Source organism: Panthera uncia, chromosome C2, assembly GCF_023721935.1.
Source record: "Panthera uncia isolate 11264 chromosome C2, Puncia_PCG_1.0, whole genome shotgun sequence".
Taxonomy (NCBI): domain Eukaryota; kingdom Metazoa; phylum Chordata; class Mammalia; order Carnivora; family Felidae; genus Panthera; species Panthera uncia.
The window spans coordinates 123773294-123798330 of record NC_064810.1 but is presented as its reverse complement, the minus strand read 5'-3'; the positions used below and the strand labels follow the sequence as shown (position 1 = coordinate 123798330).

Here is a 25037-nt window from a genome sequence, read left to right as displayed (position 1 = left end):
CTCTGACTTTGGCTTAGGTCATGATCTCATAGTTCGTAAGTTCGAGCCCCGCATCGGGCTCTGTGATGACAGCTTAGAGCCTGGAGCCTGCTTTGGATTCTGTGTCTCCCTCTTACTCTGCCCTCCCCCACTTGCACTGTCTCAAAAATGAATGAATGTTAAAAAAAACAACCAAACAGGAAAAATGTGTAACAAGATATTTAATCAGTAAATGAAAATCATCATCCAAAAATACCAGCTAGGCTTAAAGGGCTTCACTGGTGAATTCGATCAAATTAATAAAAAAGAAATAATACTAATCTTTCATAAACTCTTTCAGGAAACAGAGCAGAAGGGAAGACTTCCCAGATATTCTATGAGGCCAGTTAGCAGATTAATGCCCCCCTATGAGAGGAGACACAAAAATCCTTAATAAAATATTAGCAAACTGAATCCAGCAGCATGTAAAAGGATTATGTATCAGGATGATGTAGAATTTTTACCAGAATACAAAATTGGTCTAATATCTGGAAATCAATTAATATAATTAATATAATGCACTATCTTAACAGAATAAAGGAAAAAGTCTGTATTTTCATCTTAACTGAAACAGAAAAAAAATAAAATCAGTCAATCATGATAAAAACAACATATGAAATAAGGTTACAAGGGAATTTCTTCATCTGACTAAAGGGTATCAATATAAAACTTAATAGCTACTGACATTAAAGGCTGTTTTCCCCTTAAGATTAGGAAAAAAGGAAAGCTGTCTTCTCTTACCACTTTTACCCAGTTTTGTAGTGAAGTTCTATAGCCAGTGTAATAAGTTAAAAAAAAAAAAATTAAAGACACAGAAATAGAAAGTGTTTAGACTTAGATAGGAAGTAGGAATTAAAACGGTCTTTATTCACATATGACATGACATGTTATGTAGAAAATCCTAAATAATCTACAAAAACAAACAAAATCTCAAGACTATAGAACAATGAAAGTATCTTGTAATTCTGAAGGAATAAAAAAAAAATCACCTGTATTTTTTATACATTAGTAAGGAAGAATCTAGAATAGAAATTAAGAGAACAATTTCATTTACAATAGAATAAAAAATGAAAACACTTAAACTAAATTTAATGAAAGTAGTAGTGTAAGATTTGTACTTGAAAAATCATGAAAAACAGCCAAGAGAAATTAAAGAATATCTAAACAAGTGGAGATAACAATCTCTATTCATAGATTGGAAGATTCAAAATGTGAAAAATGCAATTCCCTCTGCATTGGTCTATAGAGTCATATTCTCCATCAGAATTCCAGCAGACTTTTATGTAAAAATTGACAAGCTGGGGGCACCTAGCTGGCTCAGTTGGTTAAGCATCCGACTCTTGGTTTTGGCTCAGGTCATGATCTCACAGTTCATGAGATCAAGCCCCATGTTGGGATCTGTGCTGACAGCGTAGAGGCTGCTTGGATTCTCTCTCTTGCTCTCTTTTTGTCACACCCCTGCTTGCACTGTCTCTTTCTCTCTCTCTCTCAAAATGAAGAAATACAAATTTTTTAAAAATTGACATGTTGACTCTAAAATTTACATAGAAATACAAAAATCTATAATTGTCACAATAATTTTGAAAAAGAACAAAGTAGGAGGATTTAACACAACCTAATTTTTTAAAGGTACTCTGAAAAAAGACAAGTAAGCATGTTCTACTTATACATGGAATCTAAATAAGCCAAACTCAAAGAAATAGAGTAGAATGGTGGTTGCTGGAGGCTGGGGAATGACAGAAATGGAGATATGTTGGTCAAAGAGTACAAACTTCCAGTTATAAGATGAGTAAGTTCTAGAGATCTAATGTACAGCATTGTGACTACAGTTAACAAAGCTGTATTTATTACATACTTGGAAGTTGCTAAGAGAGAAAATCTTAAATGTAATCACCACCACACAAAGAAGGTGCTTACGTGAGACAACTGAGGTGTTAAGTAACCTTACTGTGGTAATCACTTCACATCATATATGTGAATCAAATCATCACATTGTACAACTTAAACTTACAGGTCCTACATCAATTATATCTCTAAGCTTTAATCAATACAGATGGTATGGGTATAAGGACAGATTAGAAAAATCCATAAATTAATCTTTGCATTCATGTTCATTTAGTTTTCAAGAAAAGCTCCAAGGAGGGGTACCTGGCTGGTTTAGTCAGTAGAGTGTGGGACTCTTAACCTAATCTGGGGGGGGGGGTCATGAGTTGGAGCCCCACATTGGTTGTACAGATTACTTAAAAAAAGAAAAAAAGCTCCAAGGCAATTCAATTGGAGGAGGGTAGTATTTCACCAAATGGTGCTTGGACAAATGAATATCTATACGTAAAAAGTTGACTTATAGCCTTATATCCAAAAAATACATAATAGTTAACTTTATATATATTTTAACTTATAAGATTAAGTTATTAAATTTCTAGAATAAAACACAGAAAAAAATTTGGGGTTAGGAAAAATGTTCACAGATATCAAAAGCATGTACACAGAAGAAAAGTGAATAAATTACTTCCTTCAAATGGAATACTTTTGCTCTTCAAAAGGTAAGGTATCATTAAGAAAATGAAAACAAAGCCACAGGCAAGAAAAAAAATTGCAAACCATTTATGTGATAAGGGACTTGAATCAAGAATACAAAAGTACTTCTACAAAAACCCTCTCAATATTGGTTAGAATAAACAGACAGAAAATCAGTAAGGATAGAAATTACTTGAACAACACTAACAGATTTTGACCTAAAAACAAAAGCACAGTATGTAATTTTTCCTGAGTAAATAGAACATTTCTTAAGATAGACCATATTGTGGGTCATAAAACACAACTCAATAAATTTGAAAGCATTCAAATTACACAAAGTATGTTCTCTGACTACAATGGAATTAAATTAGAAATCAATAACAGAAAGTTCTCAGATGTTTGTAAACTAAATACTTTCTTCTTGTCAAGGAAACAAGTCAAAAAGGAAATTAGAAAGTATTTGAGCTGAATGAAAATGGAAACACAACATATCCAAATTTAGGGGATACAGCTAAAGCAATACTAAGAGAGATTTATAGCAGTAAATTCTACTGTTAGAAAACAGGCCTCAAATCAATTACCCCACTTTCCACCTTGTGAAGCTAAAAAGCAGAGTAAATGAAACCCAAAGTAAGCAGAAAAAGGAAATAAATAAAATTGCAGAAATCAATGTGATAGAAAATAGAAAAATAATAGAGTTCAATGTAACCAAAATCATACTTTTTAAGAAAAATAAATACAATCGGTATGAGAGATGTGAAACCAATGATATTTTATGAACAACTTTATGCTGATAATTGTTGAATATAATTCAACAACGCAGATCAACGTATCATTTTCTTGATACTGAAAAGACTTATATCTATCTATTAAAGAAATTTAATTTGCAATTAAAGACATCCCTACAAAGAAAACACTCAGTCCCAATGGTATAATGCCTATGTGAAAAAAAAAAAATATTATTAAACTCTTCCAGATGATTAAAAAGGAGATAACACATTGCAGCTCATTCAACAAAGCCAGCATTTCCACAGTACCAAAAGCAGTCAGAGACATTCAATAAAATTAAAAGTTAAGAGATACACATCTCTCTTGGGGAGCCTGGGTGGCTTAGTTGGTTGAGTGTCTGACTTTTGATTTTGGCTCAGATCATGATCCCAGGGTTGTGGGATCAAGCGCTGTGTCAGGCTCCGTGCTGAGCGTGGAACCTACTTGGTATTCTCTCTCTCCTTCTGCCCCTATGCCCCTCCCCCTTGTTGATGCACATGCTCTCTTCTCTCTCTCAAATTTAAAAAGAAAAAAAATTTAAAAAAAGATCTATATAGATCTCTCTTGAACAGAGAACTATAATTCTTAGGAAAAGTTTAGCAAATTTATTTAGAAAGAAAAATTTATCATGACTGTGGGTTTAGCCAAAGAATTTAAGGCTAAGATTATAAAATCAACCAATTTAGTTCACATTAACAGTCTTAAAAAAGAAAAACCATATATACCAACCTCCACAGATGTAGAAAAGTATTTGACAAAATCCAAAATTCATTTCTAATAAAAACTCTCAGAAAACTAGGAACAGAAGGGATATTTCCTCAATCTGATAAAAGGTATATGTGAAAAACTTATTAAAACTCATGAAACTTATGAACACTAATTAGGCTTAGTGAAAAAAGTCAGATGAAAACAACAACAAAAATCAGGAGTACATACTGTATAATTCCATTCCTATGAAATCCTAAAAAATGTAAACAGTTAGCAAATTGATAATTGATTGATTCTGGGGAGCAGGGGAAGACTGGAAGAAAGGGAGGTAGGGAGGAATTACAAAGTGGCAAGAGAAAACTTTTCAGGATGATGGATATATTCCATTATCTTGCTTGTAGTAGTTGTACAGGTGTATATATGTCAAAACTTAGGCACTTAACTGTGTCTGACACCAACTCTTTTTGGGTTCCTGGACCCAATTTGAATTTGGGGCATGGGTTTTTGCCTGCACGCACACACACCAACAATACTTACTGGTTTCTGAGAATTCAGCTCAATTCTGACACTGTCTACCTGGACACAGCATCAGACTCCACAGGTTAAGAGCTCAGCCCTTCAAGATTGTCCTCTATCCTCCACTTCAAATGCCAATCATAAGCCCTAGGCTTTTTGTTACCTGTGCTTGTGACCCATGGGCTATTAGACTGGAGGTTCCAACCACATCCTCTTTATATTCTTTTAATATGCAAGAGCAGCTCATAAAACTCAGGGGAACAATTACGTTAACCAATTAACTAAAGGATATGATAAAGGATTTGAATCAATAGCCAGATGAAGACATACACGGGGCAAGGTATGGAGAAAGGGCACATAGCTTTCGTGCCCATTCTAGGTGTGTTACTTTGTTTGTGTTCACCAAGCTCTCTGAACCAGTCCTTTGGATTTTTATGGAGGTTTCACTGAATATTCATGATTGACTAAGCCATTGCCATCAGCTGATTCAACCTTCAGTCCCCCAGCCCTCCAGTGGTTGGCAGGTATGACTAAAAGTTCCAAAGGACCAAATATATAGGTCTTATAAAAAATTATATAACATGTAATTTGTTTTACATTAATTATACCTTTATAAAGTTATAATAGAAAAAGACTACATGGCAAATATATGGAAATTCTTGTTTTTTAAAAATTTTTTAATGTTTATTTTTGAGAGAAAGAGTGACAGAGCATGACTGGAAGAGGGGCAGAGAGAGAGGGAGACAGAATTTGAAGTAGGCTCCAGGCTCTAAGCTGTCAGTTCAGAGCTCGATGCGGGGCTTGAACCTACGAATTGTGAGATCATGACCTGAGCCTAAGTCAGACACATAACGGACTGAGCCACCCAGGCGTCCCTGAAAATTCTGGCTTTTTAAAAAATTAACTTTTCTATAACTTACTACATGTGTAGTTTATGAACAAAAGAGAATATGAAATTATAATCAAATATTCCATACTGAAATTAAAGGCCTTGGTCCTATTTTTTTTTTTTTTTGGTGAAATAAAGAGTTTTTCATATAAAAAAATAAAACAGGTAGAAGTAAAGCAATAACAGAGAAACTCAGGAATGAGGAGAGCTGGAAATGGTAAATCTGTGAGTAAATATAAATAATTTTGTTTTCTTATTCTTAAGTTTATTTAAAAGACAGGTGGCTTTTTTCTTTTCTTTTTTTTTTTTTTTTTTTAATTGATTGGTTTAGTTCCCCAAATCCCAAACATCTCCAACTTCAGGATGTGTGTCCCTATCAGGCTATACAGTCTCTCTCAGTATCTTTTTTTAATCAGCTATTAAACACATTTTCCCAGTGTGTTAAAGGGAAAAAAAAAAAAAAGGTTTATTTATTTTGAGACAGCATGAGCAGAGAAGAGGCAGAGAGAGAGGGAGAGAGAGAATCACAAGCGGGCTCTGTGCTATCAGCACAGAGCCTGACACAAGGCTCGATCTCATGAATCATGAGATCATGACTTGAGCAGAAATCAAGTCAGACACTTAACTCACTGAGCACCCCAGATACCCCTTCCCAGTGCATTGTAATCTTCCAGGTTTCTTCTAAAAGTTCTATTATTCATTCAAGAAGTTAGGTGTGAATTTATTAAACTAGCCTAAATTTCCTAATAATACAGCAGATAGTCACAAATTACTAGATAACAGCAAGCTAACTTCTGGTGCTGTTCAGTAGCTCATCTTTTTTTATCCTTTTTACTTTTTGACCCCCTTCACCCATTTTCCTCATCCATCCTGCCTCTGGCAACCACCAATCTGTTTTCTGTACCTATGAGTTTGTTGTTGTTTTTAGATTCCACATATAATCCACAGTATTTGTCCTTCTCTGCTTGAGTTATTTCACTCAGCATAATGTTCTTGAGGTCCATCCATGTTGTTGCAAATTACAAGATTTCATTATTTTTTAATGGCTGAAAAATATTCCACTGTATATATAAAATTTCTTTATCCATTCATCAACCTATAGGTTGTTTTCATATCTTGGTTATTATAAATAACGCTATAATTAACATAGGAGTGCATATATCTTTTCAAGTTAGTGTTTTCTTTTTCTTTGTATAAATATCAAGAAGATTTAAAAAAAAGGTAGGGGGTGTGTGGGTGGCTCAGTCCGTTGAGCGACCAACCCTGGATTTCAGCTTAGGTCATGATCTCATGGTTTGTGGGATTAAGCCTCACATCAGGCTCCATGCTATGCATGGGTTTCTCTCTTTCCCTCTCTCTGCCCCTCTCCCACTCACGTGGCATGTTCCCTCTCAAAATAAATAAACATTAAAAAAATTACCAAGAAGATTAAACGTCTTTTTCATACTCTGAATTAAAACAAGACGTTTAAGTTAAAATATCAAACTACACTTCTTTTTTTTTTTAATGGATTTCCCTGTTTTAACTAACTTTTTAAATTAACTGGCCAACTGGGGCGCCTGGGTGGCTCAGTCAGTTGAGCGTCCAACTTCGGCTCAGGTCATGATCTCGCGGTCTGTGAGTTGGAGCCCTGCATCGGGCTCTGTGCTGATGGCTCAGAGCCTGGAGCCTGCTTCGGATTCTGTGTCTCCCTCTCTCTCTGACCCTCCCCCGCTCATGCTCTGTCTCTCTCTCTCTGTCAAAAATAAATAAAACATTAAAAAAAAAATTAAAAATAAATAAATAAATAAATTAATTAATTAATTAATTAACTGGCCAATTAAAAGTCTCAAATGTATCTAAAAACAGTGCTTCTATTATCTGTGTCTATCTACCTAAACATACATCATGCCTAACTAAAAGAACATAGCAAGTTAATGTAGATGATTCATTAATTCTCTGTGAAATATACTGCTTAATAATGTAGTCAACAATTAAAAACTTCACAGAAAGACTAAACTGGCTTGCAATGGAGCATGACAAAAATACTTTGGTTCTATTTTCATGTGTATAGATGAAGGTAAAGAAGAGTTGTTGATTATTTACAGAGGTGCCCTTTTTTTGTCAACTTTTCTCCCATCTTCAAAGATGTATTTTTAAAACACTCCTGGTTAATTTGACCGTGAAACAAGATGAGTATCACAGGACAGGAAGCAGGGCATTGAATTTTTTCAAATATCAAGACAATCACATCTTATTATATTAAGACCACATTAATTTAATGATATCCTATTAATAAATAGTCCATCAGTATAAATCCAAATATACTGAATGCTTCTAACAATATATGATCTGAACTTAAAAGAGTATGGCAGTGTTACAATTTCCTCCACAATAGGGGTGCCTGGGTGGCTCAGTTGGTGCAGCATCTGACTCTTGGTTACAACTCAAGTCATGATCTCATGGTTTGTGGGTTTGAGCCGCACATTAGGCTCCATGCTGACAGTGCAGAGCCTGCTTTAGATTCACTCTCTCTCTCTGCCCCTTCCCCACTTGTGCTCTTTTTCTAATAAACTTAAAAACAAAAAACAATTTCTTCCACAACAGTAGTATGACATTTATTTAGCTTTTAGAGCCAACGCTGTTTCCCAAAGAACAAAACAAATAGAGGGTTTCCTATTTTTATAATTACCTAGGACTACAAAAAAAGCAATAAATTATTTAAGTTAAAAATCTAAGTGATTTTTAAAATTCCTTACCGGTATCTATGAACAAATATACCCTTAAAAATAGAATTCATCATATTTTCAATTTCATCCTGGTTTTCCTGTAGCTGAAATGAAAAAACAAAAAAAGTTAAATCCTGATCATTTTATTTGAAATGAACAGTTCCAGTTATTTTTAATTCCCAGTTATTCTCATTCTGAATAATAATCAATCCTTTTTTTCACTTATTGTGCATCACTTGTTTGAAATTACCAGTACTACTGCATTACTTCAAAAGCTTTACTAAACTGACTTCAGAACCTCTTTGTCTCTCTTTACACATACATACACACAGTAACTAACAAAAGTGTGATGTGGCTAAATGTGGCCAGATTCCAATATCCAAAATACTACCTGCTTTGAGAAGAAGCCTCAATTTCTGTCTGTCTTTCTTTCTTTTTATTGTTTTTAAGAAGTCTCAATTTCTATACCTCTTCCAACAAAGTCAGGCCCCTGGCTTGTTTTGCCTCTCTTGGTAGCAGGCCATCCTTGATCATATTTGCCACTGTAAAAGAAACTTACTATTCGACCTAAAGTATCCAAATATTACTCTGCATCTGTTTAGCCCATAACTGAGACTAGGCCAAGTTCCCAATACAGAAGGCATAATTGAAGATAGAAGCAATCCTCGCCATTAGTCATAGAATGCAGCAACAAAATAAAATAGTCTAGTAATGATATAAAATTCAGGAAATACTACTGATCATAGTTAAAGTTTGAGCTTAGTTACTGCTCAAGAGGAACAAAAGCACTTATACAAAATTACATTCCAAGTGATATTTCTTATTATAATCTCTTGTGTAGTAATACTCAGTGAAATAATTTGCTTTTATTACTTATAAGAGTGTGAGAATAAAATTCCTTCAGACTTACTCTTTTGCTGTATGCTTTATTTCAGTTTTACTGAAATAATTTTTTTTATTTTATATGTTTTATTATATAAAAAATTAATTTATAAGAGGCATACAGTTTGGTTAATAGTACTTACTGATGCACAGTTCCAAAATTTACTTTCACAAAATTTCAAGTATTATATATGATTTTAACTGTGTTCCTCAGAAATTCATATGCTGAAGTCCTAATGCCCCAGTACCTCAAACCTTATTTGGAAATAGGATTGTGTCAGATGTAATTAGTTAAGATGGGGTCATTCTAAAGTAAGGTGGGTCCTGAATCCATTATTACTGGTGTCTTTATAGAAAGCAGAAATTTAGAGACACAGACACACACGGAAGTCATGGAGAAACTGGAGTTATCTTCAACTTGAAGCCACTTAGTCTGTGTTGGTATCTGTTACAGCAGCCCCAGCTAGCACCCTAATACAGCATGGGTAATAATTTAAAATTAGTTTGCGTTTCGTGTTGCCTGTTATAACCCATTATTCATCAGTAATTTATTTGTAGCAATGTGATATTATTCTGTTTTCAAGTTAAAATACTGTATATTTAAAATTTGATTTCCTATTGGGCAAATAAAAATATTACCTACTAAAAACCCAGTTTAAAACACTTTCAAGATATATATATATATATGTGTGTGTGTATATATATATATGTGTGTGTGTGTGTGTGTGTATATATATATGTGTGTATATATATATATATACACACATATATATATATACACACACACACACATACATGAAAATTGCAGTGTAAAACTGAGACCAATCTTATTTATAGGAATGCCTTATTCATCAGCTAATAAGTAGTCTTTGGCTTCCTTCTAGAAGGGCAGCTTTGCTAGCACCCAGCTCTGACCATACTATTTATTATGCTTTCTGAATTCACAGCCTGATAATCTTTCTGAGTTACCTGACCCCTAGACTACCTTCTTTCAAACATAGGATTGTTTTATGATTCTCTTCAGCCATCAGACAGCACTCAGATAATCAGTGGCTGAACATTCCAGTTTAATTTGAAACCTTGAGATCACACATCTGACTTAAATAAATAATTTAAAATACATACAACACACTTGCTCCCTCCCTCTGTCCCTCTGTCTCTCTCTCACACACACAGCCACACGCAGCCCCATCAAAAACAAACAAACAAACAAAAAACAAAATCACACATACCTTTTTAAGATCGTATGAAACTTACCTCTTTGCGTTTCTGAAGAAGTAACTCCAACCTTTCATTAGCTCTCTTCCCAATCATTTTATTTCTCTCAGCTTCATATTGTCTTTGTGTGTTATCCTGATGAATACTGAGGTTTAAGGCAACATTCACCAACGCAGTCATGAGCTTCATGGCTATGAAATAAAGGAAGATTATGGTTTTCACCTATTAATAAGATTTTCATCCGTAAGATAACAAATTTATAATGGAAATGGGTGAAGGAAACAAACTAGTCAGTTTCTATGTTTTACAACTCCGGCATAACAAATTAAAAAAAGAAAACTTAACTTTATAGAAATAAAGTCACGATCTTAGGCTGCAACATAATTTTCTGTGCCTTAGTGTCTCTATAGCTTAGTTCACAACATTTTCCTCCTTAAAATCAGCTCCATCCTAATTAGCAGCAGGAAGAATTTAACACCCCCTCTTCCCGACCTTCAAATATGCATGTTAGGTTTTTCTCCTGCCCATGAGTTCTGTGTATACAATTGCATCTTTAATACCTTTAGACACTTCAAAGATGGCTTAGATATTTACAATCAATTCATGACCCTTACCCACAAAGATGGTTTGTTCTCAGTGAATAGCATAACTCCCAAACCCTGAAATACAGATCCTACCAAACTCATTAATCAAAAATGTACCCCGTGAACTTCTGATTGACCTATTTTCCTCACAGTGTTAATGTACTTTTAAATGTTCACTTGGATTTGCAAATCTTTATTTTCAAACTTGTGTTTCAAGTCATCTGAAAAACAGGTATAACACAAACCTTAAACTTTTCTCTACTCATATTTATTTTCATTATTGATAGTGTAGAAAAATACTGACAAAGGACTAAGAGTTTGTGCTGGTAAAAAAAACTTCCTTTTTTTCTCTTTCTAGGTTATTTATTCATCTGCAAGTATGAACGAATGTGCAGTTTTAAAAAATGAACTGATCAATGTTTTGGAATACTGATCCACTTATCGGCAAACATCCATAACTATATAGGAGCATGCATTTCTCTTAAAACTTATGATTTCCCTTTAGTTAAACACATCTATTATCTATATGCACGCGCGCGCGCGCGCGCACACACACACACACACACACTATATATATATATATATATATATATATATATATATATATATATATATAATGTTAACCTGAAACTCTGTATGCTTTTTGGCAACTCCATGTTAATAGTGATTGCTGCCTTTAAGCTAAAATATAAGACAAGATGTAAACAAATATATTTAAGTTAGTAACTACTTAGAAATACATTTAATTAAAATACTTCTTCCTAAGATACAGTGTCTCACAATAGTAAGTTGAGAAATATTCTCGTGTTTCAAAATACAGGCTAGTGATTTTACAATATTTTACACACTGTCAGGGTATCTGATGATACTGTGAAAGTTAAAAGTACTTTTTTTTTTTAAGTTTATCTATTTTTGAGAGAGTGAAAGACAGAGCACAAGCGGGGAGGGGAAGAGAGAGAGGAAGACAGAATCCAAAGCAGGCTGCAGGCTCCGAGCTGTCAGCACAGAGCCAGAGGTGGGGCTCTAACTCATGAAGTGCAAGATTATGACCTGAGCTGAAGTTGGACACTTAACCGACTAAGCCACCCAGGCACCCCTAAAAGTACTTTTTAGATTAATCTGTATAAAAAAGGAGAATAGCTCAAAGACAAGAGGGATCTGGGGCATTCACACTGCCCAAAGTCATGGATAATAGTGTAATAAGAGTTTGTCCTGAGCATACAAAATCATACCCTTTGGAGTTTTAATTCAGGATATACCTCCAGGTCCCCAAAACAAAATGACTTATATATCAAGGAGTTGAAAAGCTTTAAAATTAACACCAACCCTGGCTGGAATTCCTTAGTGGAAGCTGAGACACAAATTTTCTTCAATTTAATGATTTTTGCTTTTAGCTACATATCTCCTTATGAACCCAGATCCCACAGGCCAACTGCCACTGTGTAATGACCCTCTTCCCATCCTAGACATATAAACATAATGCAAAATGGTCAATATGTTTTCACAAAAAGACAGGATATAACAGTATTTACTGAGATAAAATGCTTATTGATCTGTAAAACAAATTTCAACTGAAATTTTCATTTCATTTACCAACAATTAGCAAATAAATGGCTACTGAGAGACTGCTAATTTAATCACACATACATAACATGGGGACTGTGATATCTGAGTCCAGTGAAAAACACTCATTCCTACATAGAGTGAGCACTAATTAAATTTCACCAGTATTACTAAAGGAATTATTTTATAAATTAATAATCCTACAGGAATTCAGCCTGGTTCTGTGACACTGGCTATGAAGTAGTTTCTCCTTGTTTGCCGAAGAGAAGAATACTTCATTTAGCCTTCAAATTTTAACTACTGGGTATAGAAGGGCAAACCTGTTTTAATGCTGTGCTACTCATAGTATGGTCTGCAAATAGGTGCTGACCACAAAAGGTTTATTCACAGTTGATTATCAGTACAATTCGAAAGTAAGTTTTTAGAAATGTTCTTAACAATCTGACAATGATTGTATGTCTACTGACTAATAATATGACACTAAGAAACATATAATTCATTTGCTTGCATGTTACAAAAGTATTAGCTTGTGAAAGACTGGTAATTAAAAAATTAGCCTTAATACCACAGAGTTTAATAAAAACTTATTTAGTGCTTCCTCATTCACCTATCAATCCAGTATGTACGTAACCACTATTCTACTACAAACTAGAAGTACGGAAGTGAATTAGAGTATCTATCTTCATGGTTATTACATTCTAAGTTAGTGAACATAATAAACTAATACAGAATATACAAACGAAAAAAGTATGCCAGTTAATAAAAAAATCTATAATGAAAAATACAGAATTTTTTTAAAAAGTATGGTAAAAAGGGTAGTCACAGGCAAGAAGGCCTCTCTGCAGAGTTCACATTTGACCATTAAGTGAAGGGATGAGTATATGATTATATGACAGAACATTGTTCCAGGGTAAAGGAGTCCAAAGGTTATAAGATAAATTGTTATGAAGAGGGCACTCATAAAAGAGCAAGGTATTTAATGTAGCTGAAGCACAGAAACAGAGGCAGGAGATGAGAGTAAGAAAGAAATCAAGAGACCAGTTTACAAGAGTTCTACTAGAATCTAGTCAGAACTCAGGAATTAAATCTAAAGCAGATAAGACCCACCAGAAAATATGGTATGGGTGAGAAATAGTTTGATTTGCATTTAAAACCACTGTGCGAACAGATTATAGAAGAGTAAAAGTGGAAGAAGGAAGACTAAATAGGAGAACACTAGGAGCTGAAAATATTTTGCCAAAAGTTTGGAATAATGATTCTCAAGTTGTTGGCTTTCAGCAACTCAGTACAACAATGCTGGCGTGAAGTAAAGTGTTACCAATAGGTAGAGAGATTCTGAAGATTTAGCTAAAAAAAAAATTATAGATTATAATGTAGGAAAATAAGATCAAAAGAAAAGACAAGGGTAATTAGAAAGCTTTGATTTTATTAGGTATCTAAGTGGAAATATCCAGTAGATATATATTTGAAGTCATCATCAAAGACATTATTTAGAGCAAATAAAACAACACATCATCCAATGAAAAATGAGGCATGATTTATGTGCTGAAAAGAAAAGCTTATCAAGACATTTGTTGATGGGGGAAAAAAAAGCAAGAAGCTTGTGAGTATGTATACAATGCTATCATTTATGGAAAAAAGGAATGTTATTTATTTTTATGTGCCACTCTTGTAAGCTCTTTACACATACTTAGTCATTTATACCTCATAACTCAAACAAGTAAGTATATTATAACTATTCTTTTTGTACATAGGAGAAAACTGAGACCAAGATCAGCTAAGAGACTTGAAAGTTACACAGCCAGCAACTGGGCAGAGACAGAATTTGATTACAGGGAGTTATGCTCCACAGTCCAAGTTCTTAAGCACTATATCACATACTGCCTCTCAATCAATATGTATGTGCTATTATATTCATAATCTTTGGAAAAAAATTTATGAGACTGCCAAATTTGGTTGCCTTCAAGAAGATAATTTGATAGCTCAGAGCCATGGGTGAATGACATTTTACCATATATATAAATCATGTGACTATATTACCTCTTCCACCATCATTATTTTCTAACAAAAATAATAAAATTATGGAATTGGTTTTCACTTTATTCACCAAAGAGTGAATAAAGACAGGAAAGATAAAAAGGTCTGAAGACTGAGTTCTGAGATAATTCAGTATTTACAGTTTAGCTTTTTAAGATCCATTATGACAGTGTGTATTCCAGAGAACAAGTTCAGACAGTGACTTAAGAAGGAAGAAGTAGCTATGTCTACTGAGAGAGAAACGTAATACCTGGGAGCTTCCCTGTGATTTGGACAATAAAGAGGTAACTGCTGACTAAGAACACAAACAATGAAGTGGCAGAAACAGATATCTGACTGGAGTGTGTTTAAAGAGAATTAAGAAGACAAAAAAGGAGTGAACATAAATAATTGAGATTTGCTGCAAAGAAAAGGAGAGTATTAGGACTGTAGGAAGAAAGGCATGAGGAAACAAGGGAGAATGTAATGGTCAGTCTTATGTATCAACCTGGCTAGGCTACAGTATCTAGTTATTGAATCAAATACTAATCCAGGTGTTACTGTGAAGGTATTTCATAGATATAGTTAACAGCGACATCAGCCAGTTTTAAGTAGAGGAGATACCCTCAATAAGGTGGTGGGTTTCATGTAGTCAGTTGAATACCTTAAGAAGAAAAAACTAAGGTTTCCTGGAGAAGGAAATTCTGCGTAAGGGCTGTACAACTCCAACCTCCCTCTAGCTTGCTGTCCTACACAGATTTCAAATTTGCCAGTTCCCACAATTTTGTCAGCCAACTTACTGAAATACATCTCCCTGGCACAGACCCCTCGCATGCACCAAGTCTACTGATCACAGAGTGTTGGAAAGCTTCAGTTTGAGGGGAAACAGGATCTATCTTCATTCCTTTTTCACCCTTGGATCTAGCTTCTTTTAACAAACAAACCAAAACACACCTAGAATCTAGCTTCCTTTTCTGGGGGCTGGTGGGGGGGAACCTCGTCTTAATATAGCCATTACTTGGAAGAGTACAACGGTCTTTCCTAACAATCAAATGCAGAAAGTAACCCAGACAAAATGAGAAGACAGGCGAATTAACCCCAAAAGAAAGAACAGAGAAGTCACAAGGATTTAATCAATGCAGATAAAAGTAAGATGTCTGAACCAGAATTTAAAACAGTAATCATGAGGAAACTAGCTGGGTTTGAGATAAGCACAGAAGACACTACAGAATCCTTTACTGTAGAGGTAAAACAACTAAAAACTAGTCAGGCAGAAATAAAAAATGCTATAACCAAGATGCAAAGCCAAATGAATGCAATGCTAATGAAGATGGATGAAGCAGAATAGCAAATCAGCGATACAAAAGATAAAAACTATGGAAAATAATGAAGCTGAAAAAGAAGGAAAGAAAGGTATTGGATCACAAATGTAGACTCAGGGAACTCAGTGACTCCTGAAAGCATTATAACGTTTGTATCACAGGAGTCCCAGAAAATGAAGAGAAAAAAAGGACCAGAAGGTTTATTTAAGCAAATTATAGCTGAAAATCTCACTAATCTGGGGAAGGAAACAGACATTAAAAAACAAAAAGCATAGAGACCTCCCATTAAATTCAACAAAAGCTGCCATCACTAAGACATATCACAGTGAAGTTCAAAAATACACAGTCAAGGAAAGAATCCTGAATGAGGAAAGGGAAAAAAAAAAGTTGTTAACATACAAGGGAAGACAGATCAGGTTCGCAGCAGATCTGTCCACAGAAAACTGACAGGCCAGAAGGGAGTAGTATGATATAGTCAACATGCTAAATGGGAAAAGTACGCAGCCAAGAATACTTTATCCAGCAAGGCAATCAGAGTAAAAGGAGAGTTTCCCAGACAAAAAATGAAGGAATTCATGACCAGTAAACAGACCTGCAAGAAATATTAAAGGGAACTCCTTGAGTTGGGGGAAAAAAAGACCACAAAAGCAACAAAGACTAGAAAGGAACAGAGAACATCATCAGAAACACCAACCTTATAGGTAGCATAATGGCACTAAATTCATACCTTTCAATGATTACTCTGAATGTAAATGGACAAAATGCTCCAATCAAAACACAAAGAGTATTAAAATGGATAAAAAAAGAAGACCCTTCTATATGCTGCCTATAAGAGACTCATTTTAGACCTAAAGACATCTGCAGATTGAAAGTGATGAGATGAAAAACCATATATAATGCTAATGAATGCCAAAAGAAAGCCTGACCAGCCATACTTATATGAGACAAACAAGATTTTAAACCAAACAATATAACAGATGAAGAAGAGTATTATACCATAATTAAGGAGTCTATCCATCAGGGAGATTTAACAATTATAAATATTTATGCCCTCAACATGAAAGCACTCAAATACATAAATCAATTATTAACAAATACAAAGTAACTCAATGGTAATAATACAATAATATTAGGGGACTTTAACACACCATCTACAACAATGGATAGATCATCAAAACATAAATCAACAAGGAAACAACAGCTCTGAATGACACACTGCACCAGATGGACTTAACAGATATATTCAGAACATTTCATCCTACAGCAGCAAATGTACATTCTTTTCAAGTGCACATGGAACATTCTACAGAGCAGATCACATACTGGGTCACAAATCAGCCCTCAACAAGTAAAAAGACTGAGATCAAACCATGCATATCTGCAGAACATAAAGCTTTGAAACTTGAAGTCAATCACAAAAAAAATTTGGGAAGACCACAAATACATGGAGATTAAAGACCATCCTACTAAAGAATAAATGAGTTAACCATGAAATTGAAGAAGAAATTAAAAAATACATGGAAGCAAATGAAAATGAAAATACAAAAGTGCAAAACCTTTGGGTTGCAGCAAAGTCAGTCTTAAAGGGAAGTATATTGTAATATAGGCCTATCTGAAGAAGCAAGAAAAGTCTCAAATACACAGCCTAACCTTATACCTTAAAGGATCTAGAAAAGGAAAAGCAAGGGGTACCTGGGTGGCTCAGTTGGTTAAGCATCTGACTTTGGCTCAGGTCATAATCTCACAGTTTTGTGAGTATGAGCCCTGCTTTGGGCTCTGCACTGGCAGTGTGGAGCCTGGTTAGGATTGATTCTCTTTCTCTCTCTGTGTCTGCCCCTCCTCCTCTTGCACGTGTACATGCACGCTCTCTCTCTCTCTCTCAGACTAAATAACCTTAAAAAAAAGGGAACAGCAAATGAAGCCTAAAGCCAGCAGAAGAAGGGAAATGATAAAATCAGAGCATAAATAAATATAGAAACAAAAAAATCATATCAATGAAAATAAGAACTGTTTCCTTGAAGTGATAAACCAGTAGACTAGACTTATCAAAAAGAAAAAAAAAAAGAACCCATATAAATGAAATCACAAATGAAAGGGGAAAGATCATAACCAATATCATAGAAATACAAACATTTATAAGAGAACATTATTAATAATTATATGCAAAAAAACTAGGCAATCTGGAAGATATGAGCAAATTCCTAGAAACATACAAACCACCAAAACTGAAACAGGAAGAAATAGAAAATTTGAACAGACCCATAACCAGCAAAAAAATTGAGTCAGTAATCAAAAAACTCTCAACAAATAAGAGTCCAGGGCCAGATGACTTCCTAGGGGAATTCTACCAATGTTTTAAAGAGTTAATACCTATTCTTCTCAAAATGTTCCAAAAAATAGAAAAATAAGGAAAAACTGCAAACTCATTCTACAAAGCTAGCATTACCTTGATTTCAAAACCAGACAAAGAGCCCACTAAAACAGAGAATTACAGGCCAGTATCCTTGATGAACATGGATGCAGAAACTGTGAACAAAATTCTCACAAATGAAATCTACAGTACGTTGAAAGAATTATTCACTATGATCAAGTGGGATTTATTCTTGAGCTGCAAGGGTGGTACACTATTCACAAATCAATCATCATGATACACCACATTACAAAAAGGATAAGAACCATATGATCCTCTCAACAGATGCAGAAAAAACATTTGACAAAGTATAGCATCCATTCCTGATAAAAACCTTCAATCAAGCGGGGATAGAGAGAACATACTTTAACATCATAAACACCATATATAAAAGACCCACAGCTAATATCATCCTCAATTAAAAACTGAGAGCTTTTCTTCTATGGTCAGGAACAAGTCAGGGATGTCCATTCTCACCATTGCTATTTAACACATTACTGGAAGTATGAGCCACAGCAATCAGACAATAGAAAGAAATAAAAAGCATACAAATTGGCAAGGAAGAAGTCAAACTTTCACTATTTCACAGATGAGATGGTACTCTATGTAGAAAGCCCAAAAGACTCAACCAAGAAATTGCTGGAAGTGATACATGAATTCAGTAAAGTTGCAGGATATAAAATCAACATACATAAATAAGTTGCATTTCTAAAGACCAATAATGAAGAAGCAGAAAGAGAAATCAAGGAATCTATCCCATCGGCAACTACACCAAAACCTGTAGGATACCCAGGAGTAAACCTAACCAAAGAGGTAAGAAGTAAAGGTCAAAAATCTATACTCTGAAAACTATAAGCACTTATGAAAGAAACTGAAGAAGACACAACTAAATGGAATGACATTCCATGCTCATGGATTGGAAGAACAAACATTGTTAAAATGTCTACACTAATCAAAGCAACCTTCACATTTAATGCAATCCCCATCAAAATACCATGAGCATTTTTCACAGAGCTAAAACAAACAATCCTAAAATTTGTATGGAACCACAAAAGACCCTGATTACCCAATGCAATCCTGAAAACGAAAAGCAAAGCTGGAAGCATCATGATTCTAGACTCCAAGTGTATTACAAAGCTGTAGTCATCAAGACAATAAAGTACTGGCACAAAAACAGACACATATAAATCAATGGAACAGAATACAGAACCCAGAAGTGGACCCATAACTACATAGTCAACTAATTTTCGACAAAGCAAGAAAGAATACCCAATGGAAAAAAAAGACAGTCTCTTCAACAAATGATGTTGGTGAAACTGGACAGCAACATGCAGAAGAATGAACCAGGACCGCTTTCTTACACCAAACACAAAAATAACTTCAAGATGGATAAAAGACCTAAATGTGAGATAGGAAACCATCAAAATCCCAGAGGAGACCACAGGCAGCAACCTCTTTGACTTCATTGGAGCAACTTCTTAATAGACACATCTCTGGAAGCAAGGGAAACATAAGCAAACATGAACTACTGGGACTTCATCAAGATAAAAAGCTTCTGCACAGCAAAGGAAATAATCAATAAAACTAAAAGGTGGTCTATTGAATGGGAGAAGACATCTACAAATGACGTATCTGATAAAGGGTTAGTATCTAAAATCTATGAAGAACTTATCAAACTCAACACCCCAAAAATAAATAATCCAGTGAAGAAATGGGCAGAAGACATGAATAAACATTTCTCCAAAGAAGACATCCAGCCAGACAGCTAACAAACACATAAAAAGATGCTCAGTATCACTCACCAACAGGGAAATACAAATCAAAAGCACAATGAGATACCACCTCATGCCTGTCAGAATGGATAAAATTAACAACACAGGAAACAACAGATGTGGTGAGGATGTGGAGAAAGGGGAACCCCCTCCTATTGTTGGTGGGAATGCAAACTGGTGCAGCCTCTAAGGAGAACCATATGGAGGTTCCTCAAAAAATTAAAAAAAGAACTACCCTATGATCCAGCCATTGCACTAACCAGGTATTTATCTAAAGGATACAAGAATACAGATCTGAAAGGATACATGCACCCCGATGTTTACAGCAGCAATATCAACAACAGCCAAACTATGGAAACAGCCCAAGTGTCCACTGACTGATGAATGTGTACACGTACACGCACATACACATCCATCCATATCCAATGGAATAGTAGCCATTAAAAAGAATGAAATCTTGCCATTTGCAATGATGTGGATGGAGCTATATTGTATAAGAGAAATAGTGCCAAGAGAAATAAATCAAAGAAAGGCAAATAACACATGATTTCACTCATATGTGGAATTTAGGGAACCAAACAGACAAACATATGGGAAGGGAAAGAAAAAAAAAAGAGAGGGAAGCAAATCATAAAAGACTCTTAACAACAGAGAACAAACTGAGGGTTGAAGGAAAGATGTTGGTGGTAGATGGGCTAAAACCCAGTGACGGGTATTAAGGAGGTATGATGAGCAGTGGGAGTCATATGTAAGTGAAGAAATCACTAAATTCTATTCTTGAAACCAATACTACACCATAAAATTTTGGGAAAAAAAAATTTCATTATTAAAACATTTGTCTTCTGAGAAAAAAAATAATTAAAAATAAACTTAAAAAACCCCTCTCCCTCCTCAATATATGTGTGTGTGTGTGTGTGTGTGTGTGTGTGTGTGTGTATGTATATACACATATATATGTATATATATGTGTGTGTGTGTGTATGTATGTATGTATGTATATATCAGTAAGTACATCTTCTCTTGGTTCCGTGTCTCTAGAGAGCCTTAACTGAGAATGTTTCTAAAAGATAAGAGCAACTAAGGCATATTAGTATAATGATAAGAATTATCTAATAAAAGGGGGGAACTGAAGCCAGTAGAGAGAAAAGAGCAAAGTTCTTGAGGGAGAGAACAGGGCTCAGATCTACTGAACAAAGGCAAGGACTGACCTTAGAAGTAACTGTAGTAAGAGAAAAAGTAGAGAATATTGGTATAGCTGCACCTAGATTAGTAGGTTTAATCCTTGAAGAATTCTCTGTTGACTCTATTAAGCAATTAAAATAATCAGCTAAAAAATCAGTGAAAAAAAGATAATAGGAGATATTACAGGTCTGAGGAGAAGGTATGAAATAATCCTGTAAGAAAGTAGGAATAATATGGAGTAGAATGCTGTAATGGGATTTCTAGGCAACATTAAAGGTCCACTTGTGAGAAAAATCTAAAGCCTAGCCATTACAAGTATATGTTTTTCTTCAGCCACTTTCAAGCGCTCTGGTACAGGTACGAAGCAGGTGGTAATATAGGGTTTTCAAAGGAGGCATGATGGAAACAGAGGCAAGGATGTTGAGGATATGAAGACAGACAGGATTATAATAAATCTAGTTGAAAATGATCTATGCTAGGAAAACTGAGGAAATGAGGAAATGAGGAAATGGTGTGAAGAACACTAAAAATATGGCATCAAAGGATCTGAAGTCCCAATGAAAGATAAACAATACTTGAATTGGGAACACAGAGGAAAAACACTGAAACAAAAAGAAGTGGTTACTGGCAAATGGGATGGTTGAAATTAAGATTGTAGACATCGACTCTTTCAATCAATATCCAACAATTTATATTTATGTGTTCCTAAACATAAAAACAAAATCTAAAAAACTGCATTTATATTTAATGATCTACTTCTGAAATACACTTTAAAAAAAATTTTTTTTAATGTTTATTTATTTTTGAGACAGGGAGAGGCAGAGCATGAACAGGGGAGGGTCAGAGAGAGGGAGACACAGAATCTGAAACAGGCTCCAGGCTCTGAGCTGTCAGGACAGAGCCTGACGCAGGGCTCGAACTCACGGACCGCAAGATTATGACCTGAGCCAAAGTCGGCCGCTTAACCAACTGAGCCACCCAGACACCCCTGAAATACACTTTTGAAAACTAATACTGTATACCAAAGAAATATGTTTGATAATGGGACAAACTATATTTTTAAAAGAGGGATGATTATATTCCTTTAGTTTTAAAAAGCTTATTTTAACAAACAAAAAAGCTTACAAAAAGCTTCCACTTTACAAATGACAGTTCGTTTTTAATTTTTCATTTAATTTTATTTTTAAGTAAACTCTATGCCAAACATGGGCCTCAAACTCATGACCCTGAGATTAAGAGTTGCATGCTCTACTGACTAAACCAGCCAGGCACCCCCATAAGATAGAGATTTAACCATTCCCTTTATCTCTTAAAACCCAACCAAAATAATAAGGAGAAAACAAATTTCACCTTCAATAAATTAAGAAAAATACTGGTAAACCCAAACCATAATATATGTATATATGTGTACATGGAAAGCAGGAAAGTAAGCAGAGAGCATACAAATCATACCAAGTGGTCAAAAAAGGAAATACAACTAGGTATATCTAAAAGAAGATAAAAAAGAAAAAAACAAACAAACAAACATTTCATTCTGCAGAATCCAGAAGCATTCAGGAATTAGTAATACCAGGTTCCATAGAAGAAGGAGGGAAGTAAGGTCTAAAGTCAAAGTTTATAAAATAAGTAATTAAATCCCTAAGGCTCTACTCCAACAACCTAGGGCAGTCAAGCAATTTTTCCCCCACACACCCATCTTGAAAGTCCAGAAAGTTTATTCTCTCAACAAAATTAGCGAGAGATTTGGAATCATCAAACAAATCAGAGGGATATAAGTGAAGTCCAGATTGCCCTGGATGCTGCTTCACCCTGCCAAACTCCCAAATGGTAGACAGCAACTAAACTTAAGTAGATTGAAAGATCCTCCTGCAAAGAAGCTGAACTTTCCCAGGGAAAATAATGATCAACAGTTTAGGGTCTACAATGAAAATGCCAGGTGACCACATAACCGTCCTACAGTGATGCTCACCAAAGAAGACAAAGCCACTGCCTTACCCTGTCAAATACAACACATTCACAGAGACATACACAGCCCCTCTGTTAACTGCCTTTGTAGTGCCACATTCTAAGCAACAGAGTACCAAGAAATAGCTATTTGAGGAAAGGTTCCAACATGAAAGAGAGTGATTGGAGCAGAGAATCAGAAGAAAAGAGTACGGAGCAGAAAAAACTTCAGAGTAATAATAATGAACAGTATCAAAGATATAAGAGAAGATATTACATCCATGAACTAATACTTAAAAAATAAACCTGGAGAAAGAACTCTTAGGAAACTTATATGATGGTCAAAATTAAGTTCAATAAATTTGAGGAAGTATAAGAAAATTGTAAAAAAACACTAAGAAATGTTAAATGGAAGAGAAATAATAAGACACTGAGGATTGATTAAAGAGATTAATATCCAAGCAATAGGTATTCAAAAAAGAGTACCAAGAATAATGAAAGGGAAAAAATAAATACACATCAGAGTGTATCACCATGCTATTTCAGAACACCAGGAATAAAGAGAAAAATCTAAAAGCTTCCAAAGAAACAGGATCAGAATCAGAAGCTGAAACAGCACTGGACTTCTGACTTGTTAAGAAATGATAATCAGCAACAATGGAAGCTAGAGGAAAAATTCTGAAGATAATTTTCAATGATGAATTCTATATTGGGTCAGAGAATTAAACATGAGTATATAATATACTTTTCAGGCATGTAAAATCTCAAATATATACTTCCCCAATACCTCTTTTCAAAGCTATCAAAAAATAAGCTAACCAAAAAGAAGAGAATAAATTAAGAAAGAAAGCAAAAGATGACAGGGAAAGATGGAAAAGTGGTCTCAGTATGCTGGGTAGCCAGTCTTGACCGCTGGTGAAGTTAACAGGTCACTCTCTTTTCCAAAAATAGGTCACCATCTTTTCCAAAAAAAAGATGAAGGATTCAAATAATAGCAGAAAAGTTAAGAAACTTAAAGGACATCAAGATTTTAGAAAATGAGACTGCCTTATCATACATGATTATAAAAATTAAAAGCACAGAAAATACATGCTATAAAATTGATACTATTATTTGCTTAAAAATGAAACAAAAAACCCTCAAAACTATGCTTATGAGGAAAAAAACTAAAGGAAATACAAACATTCTGGGCACAATGATAAGTAGAACTATGGGTAATTTTTATTTTTGTACTTTTTTCCTTTTCTGAATATATCACTATAGTAATTTGATATGCACAGAAAACATTTAAATGTACAATATGGAATTGTTAATGAAATATATACAAAAAATTTTCTCAATTTCTCTGCCCTCTTTAGAACTAAGCCAAGCAAGCTCTGTCATTCCGTTGTAGTTATAGTATCAATTTTACTGGGTGACTTTTATATGTTAAACATTTAACACGAATTCATTTAAGCCTTTCATTCCTACAAGATGGGACTATTAGTATTAACAGTATACAGATGAGGAAAGTGAGGCACAGAAGTGATTTGTCTAAGGTCACCAAGCTAATAGATAATGATAAGCAATGTTTGTAAAGTGATTTTAAAACCATGATTTCTTTATAAAAGCTAGCCCCCAAAAGAAAGCTAATTTTCATATATGATAAAAAAGATAAACCTAAGAAAATGATAGTTAACTAGAAAACTTAACACATTACTATAGATACCTATATTTACATATTTGAAGTAAATATTTACATCACTGAATTTTTAAAGTTTACTGTATTTTACAGATACAGCTAGAGATATAGTGGCATTCACAAATTTGGTCAATTATTGAGAACACTTAAGGTCTATTCACAAACTCTGGAAAACTGGGAACTGTTATCTTTAGGGCAGAGGTTAATAAAAACAAACAAAGGTTATGAAGTAAAAAAACAAAACAAAAAATACAATGGTAAAAGTACAAAGCAATGAGAAAGTAAGACTTTAGAAGAATAAAAAAATGAACATAAGAAAGAATGAAGAGATTATTTATA

General features: G+C 34.5%; 1 protein-coding gene across 2 annotated transcripts in view; it reads right to left on the bottom strand.

Moving 5' to 3' along the window:
- STAG1 (stromal antigen 1) overlaps positions 1–25037 on the bottom strand; it is a 402070-nt gene that overhangs the window by 133839 nt on the left and 243194 nt on the right. For both annotated transcript variants that reach the window (XM_049628788.1, XM_049628789.1), the window contains 2 exons: positions 10264–10415; positions 8155–8228 (listed from right to left, as the gene is read on the bottom strand). In XM_049628788.1, coding sequence (XP_049484745.1) covers positions 8155–8228; positions 10264–10415 — 226 coding nt within the window. The remainder of the gene's footprint in view (positions 1–8154; positions 8229–10263; positions 10416–25037) is intronic.